General features: G+C 36.7%; 1 protein-coding gene across 1 annotated transcript; it reads left to right on the top strand.

The window, feature by feature from the left end:
- Positions 1 to 765: 765 nt before the first annotated feature.
- On the top strand, positions 766 to 8302 carry nmbr (neuromedin B receptor; the record flags this gene model as incomplete). The annotated part of the gene is made up of 3 exons (XM_084090528.1): positions 766 to 1154; positions 5150 to 5495; positions 7919 to 8302. The coding sequence occupies 3 exons, from the start codon at positions 766 to 768 to the stop codon at positions 8300 to 8302; spliced, it is 1119 nt and encodes a 372-aa protein (XP_083946654.1).
- Positions 8303 to 22753: the final 14451 nt, after the last annotated feature.

Below are 22753 nucleotides of genomic sequence, written 5' to 3'. Positions count from 1 at the left end.
TATAGATTTATAGATAGCATATTCAAGACAGAATATGCTAATCAATGACTAGAAGATAACTACACATAAGCTACATAAATTCATCAACTAACCATTCAGAAACGTCCTGTTGCATTCTACATGTTGTCACCTCTTCTTGAGTCTCTCCATCATTGTCTGAATCCGGTTTGAACATAAAAGGCTAAAAGTTTTAGAAATTTTCAGTGCATGTCCATATGAATGCAAGCTGTTGAAGCTCCGCCCTCTGTGACGGGAGCAGCAGCTCATTTGCATTTAAAGGAACAGACAAAAAACGGTGCGTTTTTGCTTACCCTCAAAAACGGACAATTTTTACATGCTATATAAAAATATCTGTGGGGTATTTTGACCTAAAACTTCACATACACACTCTGGGGACATCAAAGACTTATTTTACTTCTTGTGAAAAGGGCATTATACCACCCCTTTAACTAAATGAGAAATTGAGAACGATACAAGTCACTATTGGATTTATTAGTCTAAAATAGGTATTAATAGCACCAATACATAATAGTTAGTTTAAAGGATTAAATGTTAAGATGGTTTGCCATAGGCTCCCCCTTTACTTGTTCCTGCCTTTCAAAGAAGCCAGTCAACTTTTAGGGACGTGGCTGAAGACATCGCTCATTTCAGCACTAAGTTTTGCGGACAGCACCTCTCTCTCTATCTCTCTCTCTTCCAAAGCAGGGCAACTTTACATCCATTATTAATTTTAACTCCTTTGCTTTCTAACCACTAAAACGAAATATGGATCACACTTTCTCTGAGGATACCTCAGCTTATGAGAACTTCACAGATGATTGGACATCCGATGGAGGGGAAACGGTGCATTTCATCATTCGCTGCGTTATCCCATCGGTCTATATACTTATCATAACGGTTGGTTTACTGGGCAACATCACTCTTGTGAAAATATTCATCACTACCAGCGCGATGCGAAGTGTACCAAACATTTTCATCTCCAGCTTGGCTGTGGGAGATCTTTTGCTTTTGGTCACTTGTGTACCAGTGGACGCGTTTAGGTATTTCTATGAAGAGTGGATTTTTGGAATTGTGGCTTGTAAGATGATCCCGGTGATCCAGCTCACCTCGGTCGGAGTCTCCGTGTTTACTCTCACGGCACTGAGCGCAGACAGGTAAGGGAAAAAAAAATCCTGAATGAGCCTCAATCACTGCCACATTCACTACTCTGAAAATGAGCACAATGTCTGAAACAACCACTAAAACAAACAAGAGAAATCAGCAATAAACAACGTGTGTATATTCCGTTTTTTATAGCTCATTCCTCGTGTTTGTAAAAAAAAAAAAAATGATATATTGACATGCATTATATATATATATATATACTGTAAACCCAATAGATTAAGTCTGTAGTTACTGTCTTAGCTTATTAAGTTGTACAGAATTCCTCATTAAGCACCTGTAGCTGAGAGCAAAATTAATACAAACACGTTGATTTAGAGAGGAATTAATCATGATGCTGTAGATATCATGTCCCATTTGGCAAACTGCCTGAAGCGATTCTGTATTACATTTGATTCATGAATCAACAGAGACATATTTCTCAACAACAAAGATGCAGTTCATTTCTCTGACATGTGATGGGTTTAGGTGTGCTCAGAGCACAGATTTGGACAGATAATGAATGATTTATTAGGCAGTTTGTTTTCACTTTCTGTACACATAAATATTGTTTTGAAGGCTGGAAGTCATCTGTACAGCCTATACCCCTGACATTATTATTCTGATTTACTCACACCGCAGTGAATTGTATTATTGAAATGCAGCGTTTTCATAACCAAATTGGACCAAGGCTGCTGTAAATAACAGAGACATCATTATAGCCAAAAGAGGTAGATTTGGGATAAAGCTTAGAAAAAATGATTGTCCATTCAAGAAAACCTGCATATACATTGTGACCATAATTAACAAATATTCCTTTAAACTTCAACTGAAAGGAGTATCTTCAGAATCCGATGTTCTCATTAGTAGATTACAGTGCTTCAAATCCTAAATGATGATTGACAACATAATATTACTGTTTTATTAATTGACAAGCTCTGGGTGCATTAGAGCATTAGTCTGTGAAAGAGCATTAAAAATGTGGACGAGGATCTGTGGTGAAGATGACATATGTCCGCTCTGTTTCACTCTGCCTTATCCTTCACTTTTGTCCCAGTGCTTGGGGGCCTCAGCTAAAGGTGATGACCTTTCCTAGCCTGGTTTGCTGCTCAGTCTGTTTGTTGTTTGGAGCACCTGAAAGTTCATTTGTGCTACAGTGATTATGCCACCACCCTGGGGTCCAAGCAGTGCTCATTTATTGCTATTGATTTGTAGGCTGCATTAAGAGTTCCCTTCCCCAAAACGACAATCGTGATGCAAAATGTAGTCAATGTACAGTTACTTGGGATAATGAATCTCCACGCCAAAGGAATTACATCTAAAATTATAGATTTGACAAGCTTCTGTCTGAGGAAGGAGGACAAGTGCATTGGCTGGCTTGCCGTGATATAAAAGCAACAGAAAATAAACTATTTGCATCGTCACACAAATGATTGTTTTGAAGACTTAATCTGATTAGCACTTACTGGAGATTCACAGTCATGCATGAAAAAAAATCAAGTTCATTTGCATGTTAGTCAGTTTAAACTGCATGCTCAACTCAGACTTGTTTACTCAGGGAGAAATCAAGCTGTGATCGTGGCGCTCCCCAGCTAACCCCTGCCTCAGGCAGAGCAGTCTGTGTTCATTGAGAGAGGAAAAAGCAAGCCCGGAGCAATAAAACCTGGTGGAGGAGAGAAGTCAGGGCGAAGATGCTGTCATATGAGATTTCCATTTACCTTGGAGATGACGGCAGCAGAATGTCTAAAGGACACTGTCGAATAGATCAATCCTGACCGGTTTGTCAATAGGAGAAAATTGACAATTTCCTTGGAACAAAAGCAACCAATTTTCCACCATGAATTTTCTCTATTGTTTTTTGTTTACTTTATTTCATCTGTAGGCTTTGCAGCCGGAACAGAATATCGGAAAGATGTGCTCAGGAAATATCGTATTTCGTATAGGACAGCTTTTCTTTTGGGAGAAAAACCTTAGATGAATCATTTATAAGTTTGATCATGTAGTTTTAGACTTAGGATTGCTAAGCGCCAGTGTAAAGGTTTTTTAGGTTTAAGTAGAGAAGAAAATATCTGAAATATATATCAGATATTTTCCTTCTTATATATATGTGACCCTGGACAAAAAAACAGTCACATGGGTCAACAGTCACATAATCTGAAAGCCGATTAAATGATCTTTCAATTGTTGTATAGTTTGTTAGGATATGACAATATTTGGCCGAGATACAACTATTTGAAAATCTGAGGGTGCAAAAAAATCGAAACATTGAGAAAATCGCCTTTAAAGTTGTTAATTTATGTTCATGATTGTGCTGCATTCACTCACAAAAATAAATGTTTTATATATTTACTGCAGGAAATTTACAAAATATCTTCATGGAAGATGATCTTTACTTAATATCCTAATGATTTTTGGCATAAAAGAAAAATCGATAATTTTGACCCATACAATGTATTATTGGCTCATATACCCGTGCGACGTGACTGGTTTTGTGGTCCAGGGTCACATATAACTAGTATCTTTTTATGGCTTGAAAACGATCATTTGTCGCAACCTTTGAAAGTATTGCCATGTTTAATGTTTTGATCTTAATGTTATTTTAATTATAATCAGAGCCGGACAGAGTACACAGCTACATTACTTGAGTAAAAGTACAGATACCCCTTGCTAAATTTTACTCAAGTACAAGTAAAAGTACTACAGTCAGATGTCTACTTAAGTAAAAGTACTAAAGTACTTGTTTTTAAAAGTACTTGAGTATCAAGAGTATAAGAGTACATTTTCTAAATATTGCATTACTACTGCCACAGTGCTTACATTGGTAAACACAGCAAACACTTGAAGCGAAAACTATCATTAACTTGTTCAGAAAATTGAAATAGTCTGGCGAGGTGGGGCCACGGCTTGGCACATTCCCGGGATGCAATTTTTTTTTTCCCAGGATGGTAGGGGAAGACTCATGAATATTCATTAGGGAAGTCATCCCTGATTGGTCTGATGACCTACCCCTAACCCCACCCCTAAACCTACCCGTCACTGGGGGTCTTATGACCTCCATAACCCCGCCCCTAAACCTACCCGTCACTGGGGTTAAGACCAATCAGGGATGACTTCCCTAATGAATATTCATGAGTCTTCCCCTACCATCCTGGGGAAAAAAAAATTGCTCCCGGGATGGACCTGCTGCATCTTCATCCATTGTTTCGTCCATGGTTTCGTCTCTTATCTAAATCTGACCATGGAGTTGACTTTGGCGGAAAGCTGAAGGTGATTGCTGATAGGCTGTCCCAATCAGTGGCGCCTGCACAATCCAATCACATTTGAGAGGGTTTCCGAGATGTTTCTTTTTTCCTTTTTTTTTTTTTTTTTTGAAGTAATGGGTACTCACAGTTATGGATAGAAATGTAGTGGAGTAAAGAGTACAATATTTGCCTCTCAAATGTACTTGAGTAAAGTCATGAGTACTCCCCAAAAATGATACTCGAGTAAAGTACAGATCCCTCAAAATTGTACTTAAGTACTGTACTCAAGTAAATGTACTCCGTTACTGTCCGGCTCTGATTATAATTGTGTGTGTGTGTGTGTGAAAATTGTAAAAGTGTAATTTTTGATTATGACTGTGTTGATGTGTAATTAACCAGTCACATAATAAGCTTATGCAATAAAAGAAATCTCTGTATGATGACATACAGCAATAATTTCATTAACATGGAACAGCCATGGAATGAAACTGAATAGAACATTGAGATGTACCAGTTAAATGCCTATCCTCAAAACTTGTTTCAATAATAACAGCAGGTCTAGTATAAACAGGCACACATCCTGCAGAGGAATAACCATAAACCTTAGCACAGAATCAAATCTGACTTCAGATAAGAACACGGTGTTTTCCCTAAAGCTATGATAAATTGATGATAAACAAAGCAATTTTCTCTTTCATCAATTCTCAACCTGGATGAAAGTCACAGCAATCTGTGTGCTGACAATTCTTCACATATGTTTCTCTTAGACACAAAGCTATTGTGAATCCAATGGATATCCAGACCTCCAGCGCAGTGTTCTGGACCTGCTTGAAGGCCATCACTATATGGGTTGTCTCAGTGCTGCTGGCTATCCCCGAGGCAGTCTTTTCACAGGTGGTTCATATGCCAGACAAGAACATGACGTTCACCGCTTGTGTGCCGTATCCACTCTCCAACGAGATGCATCCCAAGATTCATTCGATTATGATATTCCTCGTCTACTTCCTCATCCCCCTGAGCATTATCTCTGTTTACTACTACCACATTGCGAAGACACTTGTCAAGAGTGCTCATGATATGCCAGGTGAGATTAGTGAGCACTCCAAAAGACAGGTAAGAGGTTCCAGGGGAAAAGCATAAAGCTCAAATGCTTGGTTGAATGCCAGTCTTCTGTGTTTGTCAAAATAAGTTATTCATCATAGCGGATTGTTGCTTCAGTCCATCAATCATGTTTTAGATATCACAGTTGAGATAAGAGCAAAGATATTTCAGATTTCTATCTATCTATCTATCTATCTATCTATCTATCTATCTATCTATCTATCTATCTATCTATCTATCTATCTATCTATCTATCTATCTATCTGTCTGTCTGTCTGTCTGTCTGTCTGTCTGTCTGTCTGTCTGTATGTCTGTCTGTCTGTCTGTCTGTCTGTCTGTCTGTCTGTCTATCTATCTATCTATCTATGTATCTATCTATCTATCTATCTTTCTAAATGACAAGTAACACATTGAATGACAGGTAAAATTTGAAGTAAAAAGAAAGTATTCTCTTTATCCAATCATTTTTGTTTTATTTACAACTTAAAAAATATATATATATATGTTTTTACAGTATAGTTAAAAATCACAGTTACATGACTTTCAATACATTTTAACCCTGCATGCAGTGTGCTACCTTAATACAAATTCAGAAATTGAATCGGAATGCATACAACCCTTACTCATTATTTGCAATTAAATGTCGATTTGCAGTAACAGCTGTTCTAAATGGATTTGGCCCTTTTATGATGATCTAAGAGCCAAGAGCCAAACCATAAACATTTTAAGAGAAAGTATAAAATGAGCCTCTGCTGAACTGAGGGACACCCTACACAAAATGCTCCCTTGACAGTTTTTTGAGACAGGGCACTTTATCTTTCGCTGCATGGGCTATGAATCATCAGTTTAGCATTGTTCCAGGGGTCCTTAAGGATGACAGATATTCTCGTTAATATTCTCTTTTAGCAGCTGTTTCAAGGCAGCTAACATTCTTTGTTCCCTCTTGCCCTTGATAATACAGTGTATCATCCTATGAAGTGTACCGTCGGTTTTATCTCTTTTGGTTATGAGTAATCATGCATTTCATGAGACAAAACATCAGTCTTGTTCATCCATCTATCATTCATTTCTCTGAACGGCATGACTAGCTTATTGGGATATAATCGCTTGTATTGCACTGTATGTACTTCATTGAACAATGTAAATTATGCATTATCAGTACTGCAGAATCTTGGGAGCCATAAAAAAAAGAACATAATTAAAGGGATAGTTCTAACATTATTTACTCACACTCACACTATTCCAAACCTGTATTTACTTTCCTTATTCTGTGGAAAACAAAAGAAGATATATAAATGAATAAGATGAATTTAAAGCAAAAACCAACATGCCCTACCAGTCAGACCTTTGGAATAATTACGAATTTTCACATGTCACATGATCCTTCAGAAATCAGTCTAATATGCTGATTTGCTGCTCAAGAAACATTTCTTATTATTATCATCAATGTTGAAAACAGTTTTGCTGCTTAAAGGTAGAGTAGGCAATTTTGGAGAGGCTAGCAATAGCAAGCTAGCTTTGAAAGCATGAGATCACATCCTCCCTTCAGAGCATTTCCAAAGCCACGCCTCCTCCAAAACACATGATCAGAGCAGAGTCTTCATTAAATTACATCATGTCTCAAAGCACATAACATTACAATAATAATGAACGTAAACAACATACAGTACATGTCTTATTTGTACCACCTGACTGCTACAGATTCATTTTGCCGTTGATAGTGTTGACATAGAAATGCATAATTCCGAGTTCAAGATTTTTGCAGAAACACTTACATTCAAAAGTGTGGGATATAATATTTTTTTTAAGAAAAGAAAACTAATTAATATTTTAACTTAGCAAACGACACATTAAATTGATCAAAAGTGACAGTAAAAACATTTATAATATTACAAAAGATTTATATTTTAAATAAAATCTTTTAAACTTTCTATTCATCAAAGATATGCATCACAGTTTCCACAGACATGTTGCGCAGGACAACTTTTCTCAATATTGATAATAATAATAAATGTTTCTTGAGCAGCAAATCAGCATATTTTAGAATGATTTCTGAAGGATCATGTGACTCTGAAGACTCAAGAGTAATGATGCTGAAAATTCAACTTTTTAAATTGTAATAATATTATCAATATCACTGTTTTTACTGTTATCAAATAAATGCAGCCTTGCAGAGCACAAGAGACGTCTTTCAAAACCAAGAAAAAAATCTTAATGATTCCAACCTTTTGACAGATAGTGTAGCTGAAACATAAACACCCAGCTGCAAGAACTAAAATCGGTTGCAGCAAATGACAATTACCGGGTTCAGAATCAGGCAAGAGGAAGCAGTACTGAACTTGCATGCATTTTTATTGACCTTTTCCTCATCTAAAATGCACCTCATACTTTATTGAGTGACTTATCTGTCAACTTTTCTCCTTCCCTCTTTTGAGACGGAAACAAGGAAGCGTCTAGCCAAGATCGTTCTGGTGTTCGTGGGCCTCTTCGCGCTGTGCTGGTTCCCCAACCACGTTCTCTACATGTACCGCTCCTTCAACTATCGGCAGATCGACTCTTCGCTGTCACACCTCATCATCACGCTTGTGGCGCGAGTGCTGAGCTTCTCCAGCTCCTGCATGAACCCATTTGCCCTGTACCTGCTGAGCGAGAGCTTCAGAAGGCATTTCAATAACCAGCTGCTGTGCAGACAGCGCAAATACCAAGAGCGCAACACCAGCTACCTTCAGAGCACTTCTGCTATCCGCATGACCTCCATCAAGAAGAGCGCACCTGCCGTGGCCAACGGGCATGGCCAAAAACCAGGAGTCTGCATTTAGCAGCTGTTCTCTTAAGGCTTGGGGACTCACATTTAGGTTCAAATGATTTGTTTGGTGACCCAGCTGGGTAAATGGGCGTTTGTTGAAGCAGGAAATACAGAAGGATTACTGTTGTAAATATTGCATGTATGTTTTTCCAAAAGGTTGCGGCGTCGCATGAGCCCCAGATTGAAATTTGCTTTATTTTTTGAAACATTATTCTTATTGCAAACAGAAAGGAATGGATATCCCGCTGATAATTGAAGGCTAATTCTATTTCTCCTCAAGCAAAACAATTTCTGCCTGTATAAAATATCAGCTCTGTACAAAATATTGGACTAGAGTTTCCATTATTGTATAATGGCTGATTTGCTTTTCAGCTCAATCATATTTCCTTTTTCATCCAGTCAAATGATGAAAATTCAACTTTAATCGATGGAAAGTGCACTTAATACAGTAAATGAATGTTTGGTAAAGCAGTTTTGATTTCACCAGGAGGAAAACCGTATTACAGAGATATCACTTAAATCATTTACATTGCCTATGGTCGCATTCTATTTCTCAGACATAGACAATATATTCACAATATATTAAATTTAGGAGCAATGACATGGCTCTTTCCAGTGAATGTTAATGTCAACTATGATAGATCAGACAGGTCACACACTCAAGGGTAAACTGTGGTGATTAGATTAATATATGCATAAACAGATTAGGATTCAACATGAATATAAATTTCTGAGACACGTTCCCCTGTAGCTTCCGATATATGAGTCAAAGGAACGCCAAGATCATCATGGCAGACTAATATAAAGAACGCATGCTGTGTATCATTCTTAGATTCACCAACAAATGTTATCCTCTAAATCACTGCATTGCAATATATTATCTTTAAATAATTTTTTTTCTGTTTGGAGTGCTTTGTTTCCACATCTAATGGTGTGGAATAATCATACAGGTGTGAGGTGGAAATATTACCTATAAACTGTAGCGACTGTCATCGGAAAACTGAACTGAAACAGGCACTCATGTTTCGAGCCTTTCATGAGTTCCCAAACCTGCAAAAATGAAGCATCAATGTCATGACATGATTTTGTGCCCTAAACAAAGTTCAATGAGCTTTTTGTGATCTTGTGGTCCTTAGGACATTATTTTAGAAAATGTGTACTTTACTAAAGTCCTGTTAAAACTGAATACTTGCACTTTTACTCAAAACATAGACACTTACACACACACATTTTACTGCTCATAATTTCATTTAGACCTTTAAATCTATCATAGGTCATCATAATAGGCCAACATTTTTTTCTAAAAAATTTTAATAAATTTTTCTTCAAAAAAATGAAATCCATTTTAATGGAAAATGTAATTAGTGACTAATGACAATAATTTGTCCTTGTGAAGAGAACCCTCAACACAGAATTTTTGACCTAAAGCAATGCGTTTTAATTTAGCTGACAATTAGCGTGAATTGACTGACACTTGAATTTACCATTCAACAATTTCAAGTAATAGGCCTACATATCCGGTGTCCGATCCCTTCAAAGTAAATACATAAAAGAAAGATGAAAAAGTTTGATTTGCTCAGCCTAGGCATGTATAAAAAAAATATACACTGATTGGGCGAACGCACGCGAAACACCGGCACCCGCCATTTTTAAAAAAAAGCTCTGTAAACACACAGATTACACAGCCTATATATTTACCTCACAAACTAACTCTACGAACATGGAAAACCGTGATAGATGGACCTGCGTGACCAGGTTCCAGCTCACCACGCCCTTGGTACGAGCTACCACGCATAGTATTGCATCAGTTAGGATAGCTTCAAGTTAGCGTAGATTTATCTGTATTTAGTACAGTGGTCAGGAGGGTATGTAGGTGTAGTGTTGCTGGTTGCAACAGCACTGCTGGACTGCATAGCTTTCCAGCAGACTTGGAAATTAGGCGCCAGTGGTTGCATACACTTGACCTGGAAGACCGTGAGTTTCCGTTCAAGTGTGCAACCTGCATTTTACGCGGGATTGCTTCTCCAATGCAATAGAGGTGGAAATGGGCTTCTCCACACAGCTTGCGCTGAAACGCTGCTCCTCCTGCATGGACTCCACCACCGCAGCGTCTTGATGTGAGTGATCATATCACAATTTATGGTTAGGCTAAAGTTAATCCTCTGGGGTCGACAAATGCACTGGCGCATTTTGCTGGATTTTTTCACATAGTGGCAAAATATGAATATGCTTACAGAGAGCGCGTGCTATTGACATCAACTCGATAAAACTCATCAGATGCATGTAGCCTACTTTACGTCGTCTTGCGACCCTGTGAGTCACTCTCCATTTTAGAGTCTGACAGCAGCTGTCAATTAATCCGTCACTGTGGGTCTCAGGTGCAACCTGGTTTAAGTCAATGGTGCAGTATTTATTTTTATTTTTTTAAGAGCGCATTAGTAATATGAGCCTATAGGCGGGTCCACAACGTGCGTACACTATGCTTATTACACACACAGGGACACTCACCCACTGCGCAATGTGACGTCGGAGTGACGTCATTTTCATGTAATTTTTGGACGTCCAAATTCGGTCCATTGAAGGGGTTGTTTTGTGACGTCAGGCGACGTCTTTTTTCGACGTCTTCCGCACGTCTAATGTTGACGTCCGTCCACAAAAGTTTGTTTGTGGGAAGAAGGAAGGTGACAGGGTCGGCTTGCTGTGGATCGTGTGTTTTATTAGATAAGTCTTTTCCAAACAATAATTGCGCTCAGTGCGCTCAAACAAAACAGCGGCTTCTTTAGGCTTCTCCTCATGAGACGACAGGCACACACAAAATGATCTTAAATAATTATAAATAATCTGTATTCATATGTATTAATCATGTTGATAATAACAATGTTGATATTTGTAAATAAAAAAAAATATTACATAGTAGCCTAATCATGTAAATATCCTGCACCTGTCATAGACGTCCAAAAAAATTACCCAGTTCAAAGGTCCAATGTTGAACGTCAATATGACGTCCAAGTTGGGTCATGGTTGGACGTCCAAATAGTGGACCTAGTTTGGACGTCGAATAGATGTCCAGAATTGGTCATGGACCGACGGACCCAATATAGACATGATCTGCACGTCTATCCGGCATCCAATGTTTAGTGGGCAGCAGCACACAAACATGCCAAATATTAAAAATAAAAAGATTACAATGTAAAAGATTATTATTGTGTACATAAAGATATGGTGGAATCCGGTTTGTCTCGGTAGATGGTCTGCTTGCGTGCTTTAACCTAGCGCACGCGAGCAGATCCGTTTTCTCTCTGGAAAAAGCGTTCAGTCTTTCTGCTTGCAAATTCCGCCATGTAAATAGCGAATCTGCCATGGCGCGAGCGCAACTGGCTTTTAAAGGGAATGGGAGATGAGATTCTGACTGTTTTTTGCACGTTACTCCCAACACACACCTCCCAAGGACAACCCTTTTAGACCATGCGCTGGGTGCGGCAACCATTTTTCCTGTCATTAAACTAGCAAAAGTGGATTCGGAGAAACCCCAATGCGAGGGGACCAAGCGAAGCATGATTTTGTATTTCTGCTCAGCGAGCAACGCTGGACATCAACCACACGGCATACGCTAATAACTTTTCACTCTAAGTGCACTTGTGTGTGCACTTTAGACCATGCGCTTATATATTGTTAAAATAGGGCCCATAGAGTACAATTAAATGTGGAAAATTTTCACTCAGTATGTTTCTGGCTAGAGACTTTGACTTTTAAGCAGGGACGTGCGGTCAGGGTAGGCAGGGTAGGCAGTGCCTCACCAAAGGAAATGTTGACATTACATTTATTAATTCCAAGAACTTTATTAATTCACCACATTATTAATTGCATTTATTTTATTCCAAATATTAATTTTTGTAACAAAAATTTTCAGGAATACACATATAATATACTCATTTTGCCATTGTTTGCTCCTAAAACCATTGTTTCATGCAGGAAATTCAAGGCCATGGCCATTGAGGCAGAGGTTAGCAGTGCCTCTTTGGTCCATAGAACGTAGTTTACGTAGGTTTGCGCATGCGCAGTCAGTTCTCATGCTGTCTTGAATTATCAACATTGAGGCAGAGACCGAGCTTGCTTCATGTCACGTGATCCACTCGCTCTCACTCAATCCGCGCTTGCCGATCTAGCGGCGCCTAGCGTTGGCTGTCAACAGGCCCGGGGTGGGTAATCGGGAGAATTCCCGGTGGGCCGCTTCACTTTTGGGCCGGTCGAGGATTTTTGTTTTTTCACATTTGTCACGTTAGTTACATTAGGCTACACACGTTCCGCATTCTGACACCGCAGCGCGCAGCCTCTGCATAGGTTGTACCATGTGAGGGAGTTCTCCCCTCCCCTCCTATAGAGTTGGTTGGGTCCATAGCCCGTCTTTTCCAAAACGTTCTCTCAGGTAACTACCGCGGCACCGCCGGCGCCTACCGATAGCTGGGCCGGCCCGGTAGCTATGCGTCAGGGAGGATGGATGGGAGGAAGAGGCCAGGAGGTATGGAAGCTTGTTTCCGCCACAGAATAAAACATTTTAAAAAATAATTGCGACTTTTTATCTCACAATTGCGAGTTTACATCTCGCAATTCTGTCATTATTTCTCAGAATTGCGTGAAATAAAGTCGCAATTGCGTGTTATAAAGTCAGAATTGCGAGATATAAAGTCAGAATTGCGTGAAATAAAGTCGCAATTGCATGTTATAAAGTCAGAATTGCAAGATATAAAGTCAGAATTGTGTGAAATAAAGTCGCAATTGCTTCTTATAAAGTCTAAGTGAATTATTATTTAACCTTTAACGTTACATTATTTTTTGAACCATGGCATTAATACAAACTAGGCTGCTTGTCGGTTCGCTGACACCGCGCCGCCTCCCTCTCTTACTGTGTCCCGCACAAAACATTTGTTTGTTGTATAATATATATCTATCGATGTGTCCATTAATTTGATTATTAGATTTGATTGTGCATTAGCCTCACATATGATTTTGCTGTATGCAGGCAGCGATGTGATGATGCCTGATATGAACTTGGGTTGCTACATTAACTGAATGAATATATGAACATGCCACATTGATAGGTCACAGCCTACCCATGACAAGATTTCACCGCACGTTACTGCTTTTAAGCATAGTACACTGTAAAAAATATTGTTGGTTTAACTTAAAAAAAGTAAGTTACCTGGTTGCCTTAAAATTTTGAGTTCATTAAAATTAAAAATTTGAGGGAGATTGTTTACAGAAACTCAAAATATTATGCTATCTGAACCACATTAATTATCTAAGTTGATTTGACAAAAGAAAACAAAAAGTTGTGATAGCAAATCATACAAAATATTTTTTTACAGTGTATAAATATAATAAAACAGCAGCACAAAAAACAGTAACATTTATATTTAAATACATGGAAGTGGAGTGAAAAGACAGTCAAACTTACATCCTCAGGAATCGATTACGACTGTTCCACAGAAGCAGGATCTAAATGTAATACGGAAAGATTGATTAAACAGGCACACTACCCTTTCCCATCTGCTTTATTGGGATTTCACTCTGAGGGTAAATTAAACACATAGATTAAATTAAACAGTGCTCTTATATTGGATCAAGAAAAGTTCGAACAAATTGGTTAATTATATTTTTAAGGACACATGTAAAAAACAGTAAAAGAATGAAAATAATCCACAAAATCAGTAATTCTATAACACTACTGCGCTACAGTAGTCTGCTACTTACTGTACATTCATTACTTGTAATGACTGTAAACTTATAAACAGTACTATTTGCAGTAATTTATATATGTATCACAGTCATCAACTCAAAACAGGAAAACAATGTATGTTATTGTAACACTTATTGTATGAATGACTCAACATGTAGCCACAGGGCCTCCTCTGCTCTTGAATTGAAAAGTGTTTCATGTTGTTGTATATAGATTAATGCACAGATATGTCCAACCTAGCTGATCTATATAATGCTATAATGACAATTCAAACATGCATGTTGACCACAACCAAGGTTATGGATTCTTAATCAAGAACTTTTAATTAAAAACATCAATCGCTAAAACTCGACCCAATCAAGCTGGGATTGATCACACCCTTATTGAATTAACAAGAATGTATTTACTTCAGTATACTTTAAATTGTTAATTTGATTAAGCAGTTCATTTTTGAATCAAGAGTTTATATTTTAATCAGGAATGTTCATCTCCAGCATGACAAAATCTCAGTTGTGCTTACAATGTGCATGTTCCATTTCCACATTAGAAAATATTCCACAATATTTATTCCACGATTTTCATCATGAGACCATATTTGAATATAAATGAATTCATGGTTCTATATGTTGAAATATTACTAGTCAGTTCATTGCAAATATGTATTTTAGTGTTTTTTGAAATCATTTCAATGTATTTGTGAGATTTTATTACTGTATTATTTGTGAGAAATAAATTGTTCAATAATGTTAGTCAAGATGTGTTAAAAATACTGCCAAGTTATTAAAGAATTAAAATTAAACAGATTTTTGGAATTAAGTCTGCAAATGTTTTATGAACTCAGAACTGGAAGATGAAAAACAAGTAGTATTTATTTATAGGCTCTATTAATTTCCCTAAGCAACTGCAGTGCACATTCTGTCTATTTTTAAAGACCATAATCTGTTTATTCAGATAAAGTTAACCTTATTATCATCATAACATTGCTGGATGAGTCACAGCAAAACATTTGAAAGTCAGATGTAGCTAAAGAATTTTATTTGATATTTTATCGCTGTCTCCCAGAATGCTAATGCTAATTTTATTTTATTTGTCACAGAGTAAAATGGAAAAAAAAATAACTGTCAATAATTATATAATAAATATAAATCAGACACATAAAAGGGGATTGGACTGGTGTTGAAAAACCCTCATAAGGCTGTAAGAAGTGGAGGTTTTCCATATATTATCGTGCATCGTCATTCAAAACTGAGAAAACAAGGTGCTACATTTTAACAGAAATGATCATTAATAACACTAATAAATTATCAGATTAACAGAGTATTGACAAGGATTTTCTGTCATATGTGTAAGCATATATACTCCTCATAAAGTACTGTCTGACTGGACTAATATTTTAGGTCTTGCTCATACATAATAGAAAATGTCCTTTATGAAATAGTAATGAAAGTATGAACAGCCTCATTCTATATGTATACAGTTTAACAAACAAGGTTCATCCATGGAAATAAAATCACCTGTTGTGTGTTTTTCACTTCCCAAGATGCTTTTCCTCTTCTTTTTTTGTGAAGGGAGCTTTTTCACATGAAAAGCTTACATTTCCTTTGCAATGTGACAGGAAGAGTGTCAGTCACTGAGGAGCAGTGAGAAAGGCTTTGAGTCTTGGCATTGTGCTAGCAAAAAGCTATGTAGGCCTATTTAAAAAAGCAAAAAGCACTAATGCACAACAACCCTCAGTGAAAGGCCGAACACTATAGACGGTTAATTACACTTTCTTTTGAATGTTGCAGAACCAAAGTCCAATTGTCATGCTGGCTTGTGGTCCTGATTGGAAACAGCATGTAAATTGTTTGCTATAATTCCCTCTATGAACTGAGATTCTGAAAAGTCTTCCAGTGATCCTAATAAATGCATTAATCAGTGAGTTTAAAAATGGCTTTAAAGTCGACATGAAATCAGTGTTCGAATTGTGTGAACAATTAATTGCACCCCTCCCCCAAAACAAAACAAAAACAAACAAGCAAACAACCTAATAATATACATTTTTCATTTCATATGATAATATAACATAATTTCATTTTTTTTTTTTTTTGTGTTTCAGAACATGTTTTTGCAGCTGAGCATTTAGGCTACATAATTGATGAACAAAGACTTTTCTCCACAAAAAATCTATGTAGGCTAATAACAAACTTAACATTACTTTTAATGCAAATTTATGAAAACTACCCCTTTTAACACATTCAGGACCGGTATTGGAACAATCTCCCCCCAAAAAACATTATATACAATAAAAAGAACATTTTATATGCTGCTATCTGTTCTTTCCATCCTTTCTGCCACTGTTATGAAGAGAGTGGCAGCATTGCTTCATTCACTGCTGTTTAGAACAACCCACAGTGGCCTAAAAAATAGAGAGAATTTGATACGATTACGATGCTGATGACCGTTAAACACAGCCTGTGAAAATTCACCATCTGAACAGCCTAAAATAGATCGCGGGACAATCTGTTTTTTTTTTTTTTCGTCATATTTTTTATCAGTTTGTTTGGGGAAAAAAACTTATTGTCTCATCAAATTATTGTCATGATTCATATATTTCGTCATCTTTGTTATCGTTGACAAAAAAAGCTTTCACCTAATGAACATTTGATTTTTATCAGTAATAATGTTCTTAATGAAATGAACACTGTTATTGAGTACCCAGACAGCATGGTAACATTGATTCAATATTGAGTTTTGATCCAAACCATCATTTTGGTTGACATCAAAATTTCAATGTTTAAAGTGTGTTGGATCAGCATTGAAATGTTGATGAAAGTGAACAGCACACATGGGTGAAGACAGTGACATTGAACTAACAGTGAGTCTTAGTTTATGAGCACAATATCTTGCAGGCATGTATCTGTGCAAAACACTACTGGGTGTTTCCCAATCAGTGGGGCGTTTCAGTTCATGATGGGCACTTTCAATGGTGTTACCTCATTTGCTCTAATACACTGGGGGTTTGGTTTAGGGGTGGGCCCTCATGATTTTAGCAAGTGTTTTGAAAAATGGTTGAAAAACACCAATTGTAGTTTGAAAATTGGCACTAATTGGTATACGCCCATTTTGGTTTTGCATGTGGGCTTCTCAGTAGTTAATTGATGCTTCCTTATTAGAGAGAAAACACAAGGTGCATCCTATACGGAAGTCTTGTGTGTTTGACATGCATGAACTCTCCGAGTTTCAAACAATGGTGCATATAATGTATTTCTGTTTTTAGCATGCTTTTTACTTGCATTTTATTTATTGTTACTAAATCTACTAACATACATTAATTTTCAAAGTAAGTAAAGTGTTGAAATAAAATCGCACAGATAGCATGGGAACATTGATACAATGTTGAGTTTTGATCCAAACCATAATTTGGGTTGAGATTGACATTTCAGTGTTTAAAGTGTGTTGGATCAGCATTGAAATTTTAATGAAAGCCAACAGCACACATGGGTGGAGACAGTGACATTGAACTAACAGTGATTTGTAGTTGATGAGCACAAGATCATTCAGGCATGTATCTCTGCAGAACACTAGTGGGTGTTTCTCTATCAGTGGGGCGTTTTCAAACCACAATGGGCATTTTCAACCGCTTTACCTGATTTGCTCTAATCCACTGGGGGCTTGGTTTAGGGGTGGGGTGGTTTAGCAAGTCTGTTGAAAAATGGTTGAAAAACATTTATTGTAGTTTGAAATTGGCCACTGATTGGTAAACGCCCATTTTGGTTTTGCATGCGCACTTCTGTAACGCTTCCTCATTAGAGAGAAAACATAGGTGCATCCTAATACAGAAGTCTTGTTTGTTGAAGCACCTGACATACTTACATGACTTCTCTAGCACAGTTTCAAACAATGGTGCATCTACATACTTAAAAAATGCACATTGCTTTAGTAAAGTTTATTACGAATTTCCTGAATAAAGTTCTAACGTCATTTAACACATTTCTTGAAGTGCAGGAGACATAAACATAAGCAAGAAAGTTACACTGCAAACATAGCCCATGTCTTGCATCCATCAGTGTTTGCATGCAGAGCACATTGCTCCTTTAGTAGGAATGAAGGCTGACGAAGATGGACAATAAATAAAAAAAAGCACCCCCCTCCTGATAATGCTGAAATTGATTATACACCAAGTTGTTGTCGACAGCATAATCACCTGACCTGGGACTTGATGATATCCTGTGCCTTATCACTGCTTAATCAGGTAATCATTCATATTCCTGAATCTGTATTAAATTTGAGAAATGTAACTGATTTCCAATCAGTTTAGCTGATTCCACTGAAACACAATAACAAAAAACATCTTGTGTTTATTAAGAAAGTGACTGACATGGCTATTTTGTTATATTTAAAGAGATTAAGGTCTACATAAGGTGAATCTGAAACTTTAAAGGGATAGTTCAGCCCGAAATGAAAATTCTGTCATCATTTACTCACCCTCAAGTTGTTCCAAACCTGTATGAATTTCTTTCTTCTGCTGCACACAAAAGAAGATAGAGTGAAGAATATTGGCATCCAGACAGTTGATGGTAGCCATTTACTTCCATGGTATTTATTTTCTACTATGGAAATCAATGGCCACCGTCAACTTTGAGGGTGAGTAAATGATGACAGAATTTTCATTTCGGGCTGAACCATCCCTTTAAAGAAATTTTCATTGAAAAAACCTAAGTTCTTTTATTTTACAAGATAAACTTGTTACTTGAACGCTATGTAGTTTCACAGAAAATGAACTGAGATATAGTTAATGGCTATAGCTCATAAGTGTTTGTTCCTCTTCATTAAGTCATGAGTTTAGCTCCAACACCTGCATGGAAGTTTCCATTGATCCTAATGACCTTGATTAGCTAATTAGGGCTGGAGATAAAATCGGACACCCCTGCCATAGTGATTTCTTTTGATATTGAAGCATTAATAGATTTTAGAAAAATAAATGAAATATTCAGAATTTAACAATACTTTAATCATAGTTAGAATATTTTGTGTTCAGCAACTTTTTTTAAAAAGTGAATCGTATTGTGTTTAATATATTAACATTCTTGAATGTGGCAACTGAATTGACTTGTTCTCGAATAACATCATGCTTTCTTTTTCAGATTTCAGAGAACCCAAAGGAAAAGAGGCTGATGTATGACAGATTTTTAAAAACCTGAACCGTTGGACCACCTGTAGTTATGACATCAGACTTCTGAAGCCAATTTTATTTTTAAAGGTTGAAATGCTTTTGTCCTATTTCTCCCCCTTTCTTTTTTAAAGAATGATCTTTTAATATATTTTTGTCATTGATTGATTGAATAAAATAAATTAACTCAACTGCTGGAAATGTGTCATTTATATTTTAAAAGGTTTTTGCCAAATTTTTGGTCAGGAATTTGTTGACGCATCATTGAAGTGTAGTTGAAACATTAATGTTGTTTCAACATTAACTTAGTACATCAGATGGCAACATTGGTTGACATTCCTTTTCAGTTGTATTTTCTGTGTTTCAACAGAATCAACATCACATTGTAACATTGATCAAACCATATTACCAAAGATTATTTCTGTTAATTTCAGTGTTGATTCAACAGCAGTGATGTAGATTCAACATCATAGTGTAACGTTGATTCAACAATATTACCATTGATTTATTTTAGTTAATTTCAGAGTTGATTCAACAGCAGTGATGTAGATTCAACATCATAGTGTAACGTTGATTCAACAATATTACCATCGATTTATTTTAGTTAATTTCAGTGTTGGTTCAATAGCAGTGATGTAGATTCAACATCTTAGTGTAACGTTGATTCAATATTACCATTGATTATTTGTGTTAATTTCAGTATTGATTCAGCATTGGTGATGTACAATCATCAATCACTTTGTAATGTTGAAGCAATATTAACACCATTGATTTGTGATTGAAATCTGAACATTATTTCAATATTAACCGAGGGTGCAAAAGTTATGTTGAAACAACATCACTTTTTAATGTTGAAGCAATATTAACACTATTGATTTGTGGTTGAAATCTGAACATTATTTCAATATTAACTGAGGGTGCAAGAGTGATGGTAAAACAACATCACTTTCTAACGTCATTTCAATGTAATCAGCGTTGACGCATCAACACTGACTCAACATTGTTTCAATGGTTACATGCTATCTGGGTAGCCTAGTTGGTTACTAGATTTCCAATTATTTGTGTAATTCAGAATGGGTTGCATAGCTACAATCAAGATTTTACTTTTTCTAAGAATTACGTTTACGGCTAATTACAACTGTCCGATAGTGAGCTAGTATCTTGTAAGATAAAAAAAAAAAAAAGATAAAAAAAAGACTATTTACAGACCAAGATTATAATAATAGTGACTTTTAAGATAAACACTTATTCAGTATCAGTAGGCCTAAATTAGGTTTACCAAACAATCATAAAACAAAGAAATATTATCTTACCGTCATTGTGAGATGAAAATGAGGGTCCACTCTGCCAGACTCTGCCACTCTGCCAGACTGAAAGTGCGTATTTATGGCACGAATTTTATTTCTCGTGCTATATACACACTTTGTGGCGTGTAATACGCACGCACTCCACACCCCTAATCCTACCCAAGGGGTTTACAGTGCATATCATTTGCACGCAAAAACTATTTTTGGCATATAAATGGCACGATAAATAACATTCCTGCTGTATATCATATCATACGCACTTTCATGAGATCGTGTTGGCCAGTCACACAGTGACGTCGCTGTCTGTAAATTCCTTCAGAAAACAGCTTGTAGCGCACTTGAACGTATTTTCAGACGCAAATCTAATTTGGAGTAGCTAGCTTATGGGAGCGACAGCGCACTACTTTGATTTATAAAAAAAAAAAAAAAAAAAAAAAAACTTCATTATTCAGTAATTCCGTTAAAAAAGTGAAACTTGTATATTATATAGACTCATTACATGCAAAGTGAGATATCTCAAGACTTTATTTGTTATAATTTTGATGATTATGGCTTACAGCTTGTGAAAACCACAAAATCAAAATCTCAGAAAATTAGAATATTACATGAAATCACACAGTAACAGTGATACCATGGTCATTGAACCATGTTTTGGTTCTTTTGGCAGTGTGGGCAGGTGCAAATCCTGCTGGAAAATGAAGGAAGCATGAAGTGCTCTGGAAATGTCCTGGTAGACGGCTGCGTTGACTCTGGATTTAATAAAGCACAGTGGACCAAAGTCCTCTTTTCTGATGAGAGCAAATTTTGCATCTCATTTGGAAACCAAGGTCCCAGAGTCTGGAGGAAGAATGGAGAGGCACACAATCCAAGATGCTTGAAGTCCAGTGTGAAGTTTCCACAGTCTGTGTTGGTTTGGGGAGCCATGTCATCGGCTGGTGTTGGTCCACTGTGCTGTCCACTCAACGCAGCCGTCTACCAGGACATTTCCAGAGCACTTCATGCTTCCTTCAGCAGACAAGCTTTATGGAGATGCTGACTTCATTTTCCAGCAGGATTTGCACCTGCCCACACTGCCAAAAGAACCAAAACCTGGTTCAATGACCATGGTATCACTGTGTAATTACTGTGTGATTTCATGTAATATTCTAATTTTCTGAGATTTTGATTTTGTGGTTTTCACAAGCTGTAAGCCATAATCATCAAAATTATAACAAATAAAGGCTTGAAATATCTCACTTTGCATGTAATGAGTCTATATAATATACAAGTTTCACTTTTTGAATGGAATAACTGAAATAAATCAACTTTTTGATGATATTCTAATTATATGACCAGCACCTGTATGTATATACAGCGGGGGAAATAAGTATTGAACACGTCATCATTTTTCTCAGTAAATATATTTCCAAAGGTGCTATTGACATGAAATTTTCACCAGATGTTGGTAACAACCCAAGTAAGCCATACATACAAAGAAACAAACAAAAATAAGTTCAGAAATTAAGTTATGTGTAATAATGTGAAATGACGCAGGGAAAAGGTATTGAACACATGAAGAAAGGGAGGCGCAAAAAGGCATGGAAAGCCAAGACAACTGCTGAAAACTTACAGTAATTAAAAAGCAATCCAGCCCCCTGTCAGTGGAAATTATTAACAGCTGGTTCAGTCCCAAATGATGGCCTACAAAAAGGTCTCATTGCCAAGGTGTCACACAAGACACATCTCATGATGGGTAAAAGCAAAGAGCTGTCTCAAGACCTTCGCAACCTAATTGTTGCAAAACATAATGATGGCATTGGTTATAGGCGCCATTCTAAGCTTCTGAATGGTCCAGTGAGCACTTCTGGGGCCATAATACGGAAGTGAAAAGACAATAATTTCACCATAAATTTGCCTCGACCAGTGCTCCTCGCAAGATTTCTGATAGAGGAGTGAAAAGAATAATCAGAAGAGTTTTTGCGCCTCCCTTTCTTCATGTGTTCAATACTTTTTCCCTGTGTCATTTCACATTATTACACATAACTTAATTTATGAACTTATTTTTGTTTGTTTCTTTGTATGTATGGCTTACTTGGGTTGTTACCAACATCTGGTGAAAATTTCATGTCAATAGCACCTTTGGAAATATATTTACTGAGAAAAATGATGACGTGTTCAATACTTATTTCCCCCGTATATATTTTATATATATATATATATATATATATATATATATATATATATTACGTCATATATTATGTTTCTAGTATTTTAGTTTTAATGAAAAAC

The sequence above is a fragment of the Abramis brama genome, assembly GCF_963993115.1.
Source record: "Abramis brama genome assembly, chromosome: 18".
NCBI lineage: Eukaryota > Metazoa > Chordata > Actinopteri > Cypriniformes > Leuciscidae > Abramis > Abramis brama.
This window is presented reverse-complemented; position numbering and strand designations above follow the sequence as displayed.